This window comes from Myripristis murdjan, chromosome 16 (genome assembly GCF_902150065.1).
Source record: "Myripristis murdjan chromosome 16, fMyrMur1.1, whole genome shotgun sequence".
NCBI lineage: Eukaryota > Metazoa > Chordata > Actinopteri > Holocentriformes > Holocentridae > Myripristis > Myripristis murdjan.
In genome coordinates this window covers 6,668,759-6,683,726 of record NC_043995.1, presented here as the reverse complement: position 1 = coordinate 6,683,726, position 14,968 = coordinate 6,668,759, and the positions used below count along the sequence as shown (strand labels likewise).

The 14,968-nt window shown below is 39.6% G+C and overlaps 1 protein-coding gene across 1 annotated transcript in view; it reads left to right on the top strand.

The window, feature by feature from the left end:
• The first annotated feature begins 623 nt into the window (after window positions 1-623).
• The window catches only part of mtbp (MDM2 binding protein), a 47,576-nt gene continuing 33,231 nt past the window's right edge, over window positions 624-14,968 (top strand). The window contains exons 1-8 of the mRNA XM_030071465.1: window positions 624-804; window positions 1,377-1,460; window positions 1,575-1,648; window positions 2,369-2,517; window positions 3,059-3,117; window positions 4,921-5,065; window positions 6,159-6,273; window positions 13,954-14,064. Coding sequence (XP_029927325.1) covers window positions 738-804; window positions 1,377-1,460; window positions 1,575-1,648; window positions 2,369-2,517; window positions 3,059-3,117; window positions 4,921-5,065; window positions 6,159-6,273; window positions 13,954-14,064 — 804 coding nt within the window. The 5' untranslated portion in view covers window positions 624-737. The remainder of the gene's footprint in view (window positions 805-1,376; window positions 1,461-1,574; window positions 1,649-2,368; window positions 2,518-3,058; window positions 3,118-4,920; window positions 5,066-6,158; window positions 6,274-13,953; window positions 14,065-14,968) is intronic.

Genomic DNA, 14,968 nt, shown 5'->3' with positions numbered 1-14,968 from the left:
GATTCAACTGAAAGGACAGAGATAAGACCTTAAACTAATATATCAGTTGAGATCAGCAAACTAGGAATCTTTCAGAGATGTTGTGAGATGAGAGACAGAGAAGGGGATACATTTATTTAACTTTCAAAGAATTACTGGAAAGACAGGACAACACTTGGTGAGGCCAACAGACAGGGCATAGAGAACCGATCAAAACATAAGTCACGGGAGAGTATACTAAATGAAAATATGATGTTTGCAGCCTAGGAGATGGTGAGACACATCTAAATGTACTGTGCGCTGAAGAAAAGAAGGGTTAAGTTTGAGCCTGCTAAAATGCAAGGGCCAACATGTGATGCCAATGCAACCTTGCTCTTTCTATTTTTGAAAGAATCCAGGCGACCTGCTTAAGTTTCAGGCCTCAGAACATGAATTGGAGAAGAACGGCCTTTCCTATTCAAATCAACGCAGCAGGAGGTGCACCATTTATATGTGAATTATGAATCAGACTGCAGAAAAATGACCGGGTCACACAATTTAATGTCTCCCCTCTGTGGATCAGAGCCCCCTTGCTGCAGCTCACTCTCCGGTCCAGTAGGTGGCGGTGAGGCTGCTTGCTGCTGCATGTCAGACGCTAGTGAAACTAGCGAAGAAGAAGAACTGGTGGGAAATTTGACTAGTGCGCGAAAACACGGACTGTACAGTATACAGTTTTTTTTTCTCCTACTTGCTTTGCTCCTCACAAATGATTCCATGAGATGGACCGATATGTGATGGTTGTGTCTTTTTCTCAAGCTAATGGCCACCAGCAGCAGGTTGCTGAATGTAAGTGAGACGGACATTAGTTAGTTATGCTAATGTTAACGTTGCTGGAAGTTGTCGCTAGCTGGTTGGCTAGTGGAGCTGTCGGCGGAGCGTCACGGTGGGCTAAATAGCTTTCTCGCCACAATAAAAGGCTGGTTGTGTCACTTGACTAACTTCTTTCATGTCAACATGAACTTGTTCAGCGTTGTCGAGGGAGAGAGAAAGGTAAACACTTATTTCAGTGAGGAAATGGCTGTAAGCAAATCCAGTGGTGCTGTCAGCTGCTCATTTTAGGCTCAGAAACAACCAGAGAGAGTTTAGTTTGGACGGCAACATTAGACTCATTCAAGCAGTAAAATGTTTTAGAGTGAAACACAGAGACCATTCCTCTCTAGGAGTTGGTAAGTGACTGGAAAAATAGAGAAAGTAATAATGCACAAGTGTCATTCCTGTGTCAGAGCTATCCGCGTTGAATAGCAGGGAGTGGACTGTAAAATCTTGAAAGAGACATCTGATTTTTCTAGTTGAATTTATAATAGCAAGCTGTGAATGATTGTGGTAAAGCCTGGCGCTGCAATTATCTTTGATGACAGATCTGGAGCCAGTGAAGCAGATATATAACAGACTGGAGTACGTCTCAAGTCAGGAATCGGTGAGAGGGATCTCTGTGTTCCCAGGTAAGTCTGTGCATCTGTGACACTGACAGCTTACACCTAAACTGCTCTTGTTTCACACCACACTGATTTTTTTTTTTTTTTTTTGTCCCCCCCTCTCCTGGCATGTTTTCCCAGCGTGTTCTCTCAGTGGCAGCCCGTCAGCTCAGAGGTGGTACTTTGCTGTCCAGGCTTGTCAGGGAGCAGCGCAGGTGAGAAGATCTGTTAAATGGACTGCATTTCTATAGCGCTTCTCTACTCTGCCGACCACTCACAGCACTTTACAGTCTCTTGTCTCATATTGATCCACTCACACACACATTCACACACTGATGGCAGAGGCTACCATGCGAGGTGCCAAGCTGCCCATCAGGGGTGGTTAGGGGCTCAGTTTCTTGCTCAAAGACACTTTTGCACACCTAATGGAGGAGCTGGGGATTGAATCAATGACACCCCACCCACCCCACCCCAACCCCTCCAGCCCTTTTTTTGTCATTCAAAAAAGCTCTATTTAAAAATTAATATCAACACAGGCAATAAAAGCACTGCTCATGTCCTGATGAATGTATTGAGGCCAAAAAACAAACTGAGTAGATGCATGACTCCCCATGTAACCAGTCTTATTAAAGTGCTGAGCAAAGTGCTATAAAAGGACAGCAATTTTAAAAATAATAAAAAAAAGAAAATAATGAAGTGCATTATTGAGTTCTCATTAATGCACTAAAATGGAAAGGTGGTGGTAGCCTACAGTTCATACAATAAACATTTTTATCTTTCTTTTCAGTACTCTTTGATGATAAAAGGTGTACGTACATTAAAGGGCCAAGTTTAAGTAGTATTTTGAGCACTGAGACAATTAAAACATTTTGTAAATGGGGCTGTAACTATGGATTCTCATGCTGTATGTACTGAGTCACCTGTTTTGATTTTAGTTTTGCAGCTCTGATTGGGAAGAGCTCGGGGCAGGAGATCAAAAGACTGACAATGAGGAGGAGAAGCCAAACGCCTTGGATTTGTGTTTTAGTTCTCTGAGTGATCAGGAGGGAAACGACCAGCAGGCCGACCAGCAGACGCTGACAGAGTGAGTGACCAGTTCTGGTTTCTGTGGCTACTCCTGTTTTCTTTCTGCATGAAGTTACATGTATGTGGTGGATATAAATAGATGTTCTTCACTGATCCCAAAATGGGAAACTCTTGTGTTATAGCAGCAGGTTATCCAGACATTGCACAGGAACTGTAACACACAAAATACACCTACCAGCAGAACAGAGAAATATATATCATGCATACATACTGATAGAATATCTATAAAGCTTTGCATACACTAAAATATGTATATAAAAAAATCTATCTATCTATGTAAATTAGGAAAACGTGTGTGTGCTCTATTTATGTGGCATATAATAAGATTTTTTTTACCCTGCCGTCTAACAGGTTTTGGGAGATATTTTACTTATTAATTAGTGTGAGAAGAAGCACATTTTTGTTTATTGCAAAGCCCTGACGTCCTCTCTGGGAAAAGCGCTATATAAATAAATTTTACTTATTTACTTACATGTTGCATTTGGCCCTTGGGTGTCCATTTGGTCTGATCTGATCTGCTGAATGTCTTCTTTGAGCAGGCTGTTGGCGGAGGCAGCAGAGGGACTACACCTACTGTCAGACAAACTCCCACCTCCAGGTACATTCATCAACTCTGCAGCCCCCTGTGACACCCTAATTATTGGCTGTGTGTTTTCCTTAGACTGGGTTCCCATGTGTCCTGGAAAACCTGGATATCCTGGAAGTTTATGGGTTAGTTTTTCAGTCCGGGAAAAGACTTGGAAAATTCAAAAACTTGTAAAATGTCCCGGAAATATTTCCTATATCCTGGAAAATTATAAACTTCAACTGTGATCACATGATCCTGTTTCAGCGCCCGTTGATACCCAGTTGTCGCCTTTTGCCATGTGCAAAACATGCAAAATGATGCTTTGTTCAACACGGTGTGTGTGTTTTTAACCTTTGTCTAGCATGTTGATTTTTTTTTTTTACACATAAACATGTACAACACAAAAATGTGTTGACAACGTGTTATTCTAGACATTAACTTCATGCAGTTTTGAGCTATCTGGCCACTTTGTCCCATCTGAATCATGCTAAGGTGACCTCCTGTGAGCAACAGTAACCATGTATCTAACTCACTGAATATGTCCTTGAAGAATCCTGCAATATGAGTTCCTACCCTGTTAGAGATAATGTGCAACAAAAGGGCATTTGTCGCTTGGGACAGTGTAAACACTCACAACTGATTGTTTCATTATCACTTAGTAACTGTCGCTGGTTTAGATAATTATTGTTTTGCTGCTTCACTGACACGTACAAATTATTCTGTTGCAATGGTAGCTCTTTCTCTTACAGAAAAGATGTTTTAAAAGTTATTACACCACGGGTGCCACATGATTATTAGTGAAAATTGGTTAGAAATATAGGGAATCTTATTCATTTATTGCGTTTTATTTTTATTTGTTTGTTTGTGTATTGACTTGCTGTGCTCTACTCCACTTGCTGCTACCTGACTGCATTCTAATCTGCATTGATCTACCTTACCCCACAATTTAAATGATTTAATTGATTGATGATGTGCTATAACAAACAACTTGACCAGAATCAACCCAGGCTACTCTCCAGAGTTTTTTCATTTTGTTTTGTTTTGTTTTTGTTTTGTGGCCTTTTGAAGCTTTATCACAGAGCTGATGTCTGATCACTGGACACTGGACAATATATTTCTTAAAAGCAACACATTTCTTGCTTAGTTCATTTTAAATCCCTAGCTCTCATTGCTGACTTTTTATGTTTAAATGTGTGACTGCCTGTATGTGCAAGTTGTATTGTAACTCAAGGAGTTACATTATATTTTTCCAACACAAAACTCTCAAGTCAGAGATGCGTCTCAGCCAGAAACCGCTATGGTTAGCCATTACCACCTGCCAAAAGCCAGACTTCAACTCTTGAGTCGTATGATAAGGATCCAGTCCAATTTCAAGCAATTAGGTTTTAAAAATCTGCCCTGGAGAAAAGGTGGTCTGCTGCTCTTCAAAAATATGTACTCACCACTTGGCAGATTGGAAACTTCCACGTCGACTTTTTAGTGAGGCTGCCTTTTTTTTTCGCACATACCTCCACAGGAATTCAGGAGCAGTCAAACCTCAACATTAGCTGCCCTGGGGAACAGTAGTCACTACTGACATTCAACATTTTGAAACCTTTTGAAAAGTTGGTTCTAGGACACAGGAGGGAGTTACATGTCCCGGGTGGATCTAATTTTAATTGTTTAATTGAGATGGATTAGAATTATGCTGTTGAAACAAAACTTTCAAAGTGGTACAGACTCTGGAACCTCATGGCGAAGGCTGGGGTCACTGTCCCTTCCTGAACTCCTGTGGAGATTAAGGGAAATTTCTCTGTATGAATTCCTAAACCACATGTCCCATTTTCTCCCCAGGTAAAGCACTGCTGGATGTGATAGTGTTGGGCTACGCTGAGCAGTGCCCCTCTTTAAAAGACCTGCTGCCTCTGCTGGGAGCCCTCAAACATTTGGCCTGCTGGCACACTGCTAAGATCACTGTAGTCACACAGCATGCCAATGGGTGAGGAGTCAAAGAATATATAAGCATTTCTGTTGACTGGAGTCGTACAACATGCTAATGATGAAGACATTTGCCATAAACTTGTTAAAAATGCAACTACATTCACATGCAGACATCCTCCCCTCCAAAATCACTACTCAGAGCAGACATTCAGTGAGTAAAAGAGTCAAAACATGCATATCCCCTTGCACACACAGACCTTTTAAGTCACTTTGATCACACCACACATGAATGCTAATGAGGGTTTGTTAGTACACATAACTGAGTTTTTAATTTACACTCTACAAAATGTGCAGAATGTCTTGTATTAATTAAGCCCTGACATTGCCATCTGTTGGGAAATAAGAGGGTCTTCAGATGTGGAATGACATGAGACAGTTAAACTGTAATTTAAAAGAATTTATTGGAACGGGTAAACGGAGAAGATTTCATTAGTTACTTTTGTATGTGAAACAGGGAGTTTCTGTTTTCTCTGATCTAGTCAATCTGTCCTCAGCCTCAGAGAAACTCAGTCAAAAGCATAAAGACTGGTATATCTATGCATTTACTTCAAAAGTTAGGTAGATGGAGAAATATTTATGATAATTTTTTTGGAGCCTAATTATGGGCAGTATCAGTGCCGGAAGGTCACGAAATACAGCATCATCATGGGAACTTACAGAAGCGAATGTTGTGAAATGTTGCCAGCCTCACCTGTGATTAGTCATTACGCCACTAGGGGAGACTGAAGAGCTATATGAGACTAAATCAAATCAGCAGCTGTTGAATTGAAATAGTGGGTAAAAACACAAGAATATCTTTGGTCAAGAAGCTCTGTTGTATTGAGCTTTTGATTTTAATGAGATATTAGCATCGCTCTGTTCCTCTGAAGTCCAAGCCAAGATTTTGAAGGATGAGCTCTCTCTAGTTCATGGCAGAAGGGATAGTTACATTAAATCCTCTGTATTCTCTTTGCTGTTGTTGCTTTACAAACAGTTACTTCTTCCTGTCTGTCAAATTGGGGAATTCATGTAAATTAGGCTTCAAGGTATAAAAGTTCTCTCTGTCCCCTCTGATGGTCATTGAGGAGGCGTCTTTGACTTGTTGTGTCCAGGTGGCAGAAAGCAGCGTCCTACCTGAGTGCTGGTCTGGTGGAGCCCGCTGACCTCGACAGCTGTATTGACCACAGGGAACTGTGGCGGGGAGGCCTGCTCATCAGAGAGAAGAAGGTAAGGACATTTAAATAGTGGAGGGAACAGAGAAAATTAGGCTACTGTCTTTTTTTTTTTTTGCTCAATGCATTTCCGCTTTAATAGTGCTGAATCAAGGATGAAGATAAAGAGAAAGGTCATAACTTGGATTCAAAGCTACAGCTTGTACAGCTCCCACACCTGAGCCTGCCAAATCACTAGAAGAGGCCAACAATAAAATTAGTTTCTGCTGAAAGACAATGTATTTAATTTTTTGGCGCAATTTTGCTTTCCTTGATAACAGTAGAGAGAGACAGGAAAGGTAGGGGAGTGATATAACATGCAGTAAAGGGCGGGCACCAGTTTTGAACTTAGGTCGCTGTGGTAAGGACTCAGCCTTGATATGTGGTACGTACTCTATCAGGTGAGCCACTGGGACACCCACAATTTTGTTCTAAAATTAATGTTGTTACTTTATCAGGGAATCCTCATTAATATTAGGAAGAACAGAAACAAGAGAGATCTGGTCAAGAAAGCTCCATCAAAAACATACACGCCTGCAGGTCCTTTAAAAGTCCTAAAATGTTATATATGAATTTATGAGGTCTGAATTTCTACATAATCTTTTTATTAATTTATAGCCTCTTTTTAGTCTCTCTTTGTGAAAATTATTCCAGCTCTTCTGCGTGAAATTCAACATTTCCAATGTTGCAAAACCCTGAAGCTAATACTTCCTGTATATTAACATGCTACAACTTAACTTGTTGGGAAAATGCCTGTTGTAGATTAACCTAATTCACTGTACACTTGCTCTCACGTACTACATTTTCATGTACACAGGAAACCAAACTATTCAAATATATATTGAAAAGGTCTTAAATGCATTTAATTTACATTCTGCATACATAAAAGTTATAGATAAATACTATAAGAATATTTTAAATACATAGTCGATGAGGCACAAAGCGAATGCATGGTTCTTACTGGATATAAATAACCACAATTTCCAGTACAGTCCATCTCCATGCCCTTCGTGACCCTTTTAAATTCTCCCATAGAGATTAGATTGGACAGCTGTAAGTCATTCTGTAATGATTTCCACGCAGTGGCTACAGAGTACATGAAAGGCTTTTTATCAAGCTCAGTGAAGTCATGAATAGCCAGCAGGAACAAGTCCTGTGATAGTTTCCAACACTGTGAGAAATATAAGCACATACAGAGGTATGAAGGAAGCAAGCCAAGAATGGATTTATAAATGAAAATGTATTAATCGTTGCCAAATCTATGCCTGGGCAGGGCAGATCAAGAAAGGGTTGGATGATGGCTTTACTTTGCAAACCCCAGAACACCATTATACCCCTGGTATCTAGCCCTGGTAAATACTAAGGTGAAGCAGTCATGCATGTCAGACATCTGAGGTCGAAATATGGCTGCAACCAGTTTTTTTCCTAGATTCAAAAGAACAATAATTATTTCTGAAAAGCCTTAATTTCAATTTCAAGTTTTTAAAAGACAACGAAGAGAAGGTTTAAAACAAAGACTGTCATCAATTAGGATAGCCAGATAAATTTAGTGTCAAGTTGGAACTTCGCACTGACTTAATCTGTGTGGCTCTGTGTGCAGTTACTGTTGGGTAGACTAGCTGATCCAGTTTGCAAGCAATGTTTGCTTAGTGTTATCAGCATTTACTGAAATAAACTGAACTAGCTTGAAATGTCTGTGGAGGTTCTCAGTCATGAGGGTCATGTTATCCACATGGAGTTAAATTGAGGGTAACTGGACTTTTTAGTTTTTAGATTCTCAAAGTGAAGCGTCTGTGATTGTATGATTGAACTATATGTGCTTAACTAGCATGAGTTGGTACAAAGATGGCTGTACAGTGTTAAAGCAGAATGTAGAAAAAGGTTTTAGGATAAGAAGATGCACAGCAGTAGGTGACAGTGTCATCAGCATAAAAGGCGAAGTGGCTTCTGGCACATTATGATCAAGGTTGTTCATATAGCTAGTGAACATAATTGGACCTAACACTGAATCATTCATTCACTTGGTATTGAATCATGGGATACACCTTTGTTAACATTCAGTACACTGGAGGAACAACCATCAAACTAAATACACTGTGTTGAAGCTCAGACCAAATCTAAGCAGTATTTGTGGTTTAAAAAAATGTTAAACTGTATTTAAAAAACAATAAAAATATCAACACAAAATATCTTTTGAGTTCAATAAATTGATGATGATTGAATGATTACAGAGAGAGGAGAAAAAAAATTGGATGTGTGTGTGTGTGTTTGTGCACACTGCATCACTATGCAGAGGCTGTTTCAATATCAAAAAGGTGAAAATGTGGAAAAATGTGTACTTGAGTGGCGGCCGATGAGGGGGGGTTTGCGTGCTACAGAGAAGAATGTAAAGACGGACACATGTTTGGCTGTGTGTTTGCATGCATTGCATGTGTGAGTCTGCCTGTGCGCATGAAGAAGTGTTTGAGATGCCAGTGTGTGAGGAGTGTGTGAGATGCCAGTTATATAGAGGAGAAGTGCAAGCCAAATAAAAAGTAAGTAAAGCAAAGACATGAACTGAACTGCCCAGCTTTACTCATCGCTTCAGTTGGAGTATTGCAACTTTTGACTGTGTGTGTGTGTGTGTGTGTGTGTGTGTGTGTGTGTGTTTGTATGTGTATATGTGTACATGTGTGTCAGCTGGATAAGGAGCCATGTCCTTTTGAACTTACTGCCAGCCTGGCCCTTTTCACAGTACTGTTCTCTGTGAAAAAAGAAAGAAAGCACACACAGCTAGCTGGGTTCACATTTAGACAACATATACAAGACAATATTTCCTCAGGAATTTTCTCTAACGGTGGGATTGTGGCTAATTTTGGTGCACAAGCCTGATTCGTGTTCCTGTACCTTTTCCTGTTGAAGTGGCTTTGATTTGGATTAATATAATGCCATGTGCACCAGGCCAGAGGGTGAATTTTAGGCTGTTTTTGACTCTGTGGGGGAGCCATCATTCATTCACCGCTGCTGAGTGATTCTAGAGCAATCTCTAGAGGTCAGTGTGAGGTTATGGGAAATTGCTGTGCATTTCTGGCATTGCCCTGGCAGACACGACCCACCCCCACCCCCACCCCCCCCACTGAGTTGATTGGTGTTTGGGCCTAAGGCAAACGCAAGCAGTATCTTCTGTCTTTGCAGGACAATACCAAGTGAATGAATGAATTCATTTCTGTGTATAGAGATGCAAGCATGATCCATCCTGCAAGGGATTATTTGGACATACACAACAAACCAATAAGTTAACATTTAACAGTAAAAATCAAATAATTAAAAAAAAACATTTTTAATATAATATAAACACACTTATATGACCTCCTCCTTCATTTGGAAACAGTCTCAAATGACCTGATCATGCGTAACACAGCACATGAATACATACTATTACATACATACAACTACACATGTGTAAACACACACACAGTAGTCTGTTCCAACATATAACACATAAATGTCAAACAAAATAAGAAAAATAACCAAAAAATGGAAAAACTGAATAAATATGTTAACTTGGAGACAGTAATAAACAGAAACACAAATAGTGTACATGTTTCATGAAAATAAACAGAGATTCAGTCATTTTAATTAGCTACCACATAACTCATAGTTGATTTTTTCCCCTTTTATATAAAGCCCTATGTATATAATCAGCTATTGCATTAACATTATCAAAAAGCCACTTTATAATATCAGTATCCTATTATGTGTGTAAGTATGTATACACACACACACACATATACATATATATATATATATACACATATATGTGTATGTGTGTGTGTGTGTGTGTGTGTATGTATGTATGTATGTATGTATATATATATATATATGTATATATATATATATATATGTATATATATATATATATATATATATATATATATATATATATATATATATATATATATATATATATATATATATATATATATATATATATATATATATATACATATATATGTATGTATGTATGTATGTATGTATGTGTATATATATCTCCTGGTGTGACTCATGATAGACTAGGCCACAAAGTAAAAATATGATTTGAATTTGCCACAATGTTTGACAATTTTTGCCCATCCCCAAAACTGAGATGCTAGGGTTAAAGCAGTTAATACTACAGAACTGCTTAATGGATAACAACGCTAAAAACATCAATGGCCTCTAGAGGGCATCCAAGGAATAGCAAGAGATAATCAAGTTCAGAGTTCAGTCAGGACAGACCCATTTTTATTAGCAGGCTGGAACCACAAGTTGGCACAGAAACAATGCGCCCAGCAAATAAAGTGTAATCTTTCTTAGTGAAAATACAGACTACAGTTGTTGCATTATTGCCAAGTACGAACTAAAGAAATATTACAAATTAAAAAAAATAGTGCCTACTTAATAGGCAATATAAATAGTGTCTACAGCGTCACTATATTGTAACAAACAATGTTAATTCTGAATCGTGTATGGCTTTTGCCATGTTTTGGGTATTATCTTGGAGTACAACATGAACCCTTTCTGTTGGAATCTGCCACGTCTGGATTTTACCATCGTACCATCGTACACCAGTGATTTTCTTTGCTTGATAGAAATCAAAAGGATGCCGTATGGTAAAAAACATTTGGGTAATTTAGGAGAGAATGGGCGCTTTAATAACAGCATTCTTTTTCATTCTCTTCATTAAAGGGATGGAAGTGGTCCTTAGGATGTAATGCACTCAATCAGATAATTTTTGCCTTTTTTTTCCCTGCTAATTTGTTTTATTTTTGTTTGACTTACTTCCCACTTTGCCACTGCTACTTTACCATTGAATAAAATGGCTCAGGTGAACAGAGAGCATTTGCTGTTGCCATTCAGCAGCAGTACTCTGGAGATTACTTCACACCTTCTTGTACATATTCCTCATTAAGGGAAAACTGTGGCAGGTGCAGTGGTTTTTGTCTCTGGATAGAATTGGACAGTCCCCCCCCCCCATCCTTCCACTGTTGTTATTCTGCTATTCTCTGGGGAATATCAGCAATCTGTTTTGCCAAGGAGATTTCCTTTATGTCTCAAGCTTTTGCTTGCTATGTGTTTCTTTTCTGTTGTTTAAGTATTTGGTGGCCATGTTGTGCTGATTCTTCACTTCCATCAGTTTGTAGCTGAGAATAAACCTGAGGCATTAAACATACCAAAAGTTGTATGTGAAGATTCTCAGTCATCCAGGTCAGTTGCATCACCTCTGATAAATTTGCCATCTGTGGAAGAGTCAGTTGATGGCAAATGGATGTGGGACATGGAAGTAGTCATGTGCATGAAGTTGAAAAAAAGACAAACATAATCGTTTCAGAAAGTGTTGAATATTTCCTACTTTTTGTGGCACTGTTCATGCTGTTTTCATTTCAATAGTATTTAAATTCTTTAACAGCCATTTTAGACGGGCCAAAAGAAAATACTTTGCTACACGAGGTACGCTTAAATGCTGCTAATTTATTTATGGTCTTCTCTGATATGACATGACCCAGTTTGATTCAGTGAAGTTCTTTTGATGAGTCACCTCAAATTGACTGGATATAGGATGAATATATTAGTTTCTCATAGTCACAGATCATCGACAAACTCACCACATAGAGGGTTTTCTGGGAAAAAAGTAACACCCAGGATATAAGAGAGGCAGTATGAGGTTTAGACGATTGAGTAGCTACATGGTCACTGGCGAGCAAGACCTCTGAGCGTCACTTTTTTTGTACAGAATACTAGAAACACATTTCATGTTTTTTTTTTTTTTTTTTTTTTTGGTGGTGCATTGTCAGTGGATCAGATTTCAATACTCCAGTGTTTATTACTGGATTTGCTGTGTCTGAGTGGAGTTTAGATTAATGTTCTAATCTGTGGCACAAAGGAGTTTCTTATGTAATCTAATCAAGACTCTGAGGGCAAAGGGGCAAGGTAAGACTGTATGTGAATCCATAGCTAGTTAAGGTCAGGGCCTGACTGAAATTATAATCATCTGCCTGTGTCCTGCGTATTAAAATATCAACATCCCCACCAATTAAAAAAATATCTCATTTAAATATATTATTTTCCCTAGATAGTCATGTTACAGATGGGCATGGCAGATGCTAGGAAATGTCTGTAAGGAGAGAATCCCCCTACTACAGGCTTTCAGCAGTTGCTTCACCCACATTGTTGGTCTGGAGTCTGGACATGTATACAGTCATGATGTGATTCTGATTTAAGGATAGTGCTTTAACATTGTGTTTTTGGCCACTGTCTAGGGGCTTGCAGTGATCTACTATCCACAACTTTAGTTCAACGCATTAGTCTTGGTGAAAATTTTTAATTGAAGCTATTCATGAACAATCAGGTACCGTACTGCTGTTTGAGTCTTACATACCTCTAAGACAGGGCTATTCAATTACAAATTCAGTTGGGCCAGATTTTTAACCGAGACCTTAAGCTGGGCCAGACATTTTCCAGACATTTAAAACGGCGGTTTTCATCGTCAATTTTTCGTTTAAGGGTTGAAAAAGACATACTTTTGAGCCGCTAGCATCAGTAACTTTCAAAACAACGCGCTGCAGTGTGAGTTGGTTGTGTGTTGCTAGGCAACGTGGAGTGTTGCATTCACTTTCTGAACTACTGCAGGGATTTCGAGTTCATTCTCGCGAATGTTTTTCTCTGCTTTTTTGGTTGAACCACGAGCTGGGCCACTCGGGAATTGCTTCTGGGCCGCATGTGGCCCGCGGGCCGCCAATTGAATAGGCCTGCTCTAAGACATGCAGAACGTGTTGGGGAGAATAAACAAAACATAAGGTGTGTGGGGAAATTGCTGATTTTTTAACAGGGTTAATATCTGAATAGTGGAATTTATATCCTAGTCAATGTTGCATACTTGGGGGGGAAAAAGTTTCCTGCTGTCATTTCTGCTCTTCCTGTCGTGCTTTGAAGGTGCTGAGGCAAGCATGCAACTTCTCCTTCACTAAAGTGACCTTTTCTAAGTTGTTGCCTTCAGAAGTGAGTGGGCTCAGGCAGTCAGTCAGGAAAAGCTTCACGGTGGGATAGCAGTGGAACAAAGGAGAAGTCCTAAAGGAACAGAATCCAGTCTCAGAACAACCATCACGGCTCTACAGCCGTGTGATACATAGCATAACAACTAATATTGGTGTGTGTCTACGTGTACATGTTCTACTTACTGTACAGCCATATGATTAATAGGACAGCCACTTATTTTTGTGTGTGAGTGAATGAGAGCAAACACCCCATAGCTGTGTGACACATAGCATACATCATGTAGGAAATATCAGATGCTGTTTTCTAGAACCTTTTGATATGTTGTATAGCAACAGGTTTCCAACTAGCGCTGAGAGAGCTCTTATATGTATGTAAATGCAATCTTATTCATGTAAAGCCATCAGTAGGTAAAGTAAAAGGGTGAATAATGTCAACAAAATTACAATAAAATAAAATACAGAACCTAATACATAGTAGAACACAAGCAAAGACTTTACATCTACAAAGTGCTTTCAGGTCATTTGTTATCCGGTTCAAGAATAGATAAAAGGTCTTCAAAACTGTTCAGATCTACACATTTTTGCAATAAAAAGTGGAAAGGCAATGACTAATTTGTGTCCTTTTTTCTGTCTTGTGTGTGTGTGTGTGTGTGTGTGCGTGCGTGCGTGTGCGTGCACCTCAGTGTGTGTCGGAGCTGAGTTTTGAGGGCTTCTGTCTGCGCTCTTGTCAGAGATCGGGCTCCAGTGTTTTGCAAATTCCCTGCACCACTACAGACCACAAACTACAGTCTGAGGTGAGTTCAAAGTCCTTCAGTACCTCTTACATCGTTACCTTACAACTTGCTCTAGAATTTAATCCTCCTCCTTAGCCCCTAAACCCAGTCACCTAACATAACCTTAGCCTCATTTAAAGGAGTAGTTCAATGCAAAATGAGATTTCTGTCATTATCTTCCACTCTCATGTCAGTCAAAACTCCATTAAAGTTTGTAGGACTACCAAACACAGCGAGTTAGCCCCCGCTACTCTATCTCAGTGTTAATGAAAGGCTGGATCAGCTTTCTCCAAACAGCTCGTGCCTTGTGATCCAAGTGTTTTGTGGCCTAAAAGCCTTTTCACACCACGTCCAAATTGGCATGAAAAAATGTACGAGGACACATTCATCCTGCGATGATTTTTTTTTTTTTTTAAATCAAGCTTTCGTGTGCATTAAAAATCCCAGTCACCAGTAGAAATTTACATTTTCTGGTGGCCTCTTTGCCATATAATGAAAATAACCTGGCATCCAAATGACTCATTGTTTTGGTGTCTGAGCAAGAATTATGTGACAAGCAGGAGAGTGGGAAAAAATGTAGAGCTGAGAGAAAACATGGTGGTAAATTGCTGACAAGTTGGGGAATATGGATCATGGGTGTTTATCTTACCGTTGACACACCGTTTCTCGTGTGGGGCTCACACTCTACCGGCTTGCACGGCTTGAGTGTTGAGTGCAGCAAGTCTGCACAGAGAGCCGTCCCCGCTGCCTGCTGTCACACACTGCTGTCTGTTCTCTGTCTCCACATAAGAGCAGCAGGGCAGCTGGATATCCCTAATCCCCTTCCCCTCTGCCTTGAGAACCCAAGTGTTGCTACATACACTGACATGTATGTAGTGGATGTAACCATCTATACCATCCTTGAGCCACCGGCCTGGCTGATAAC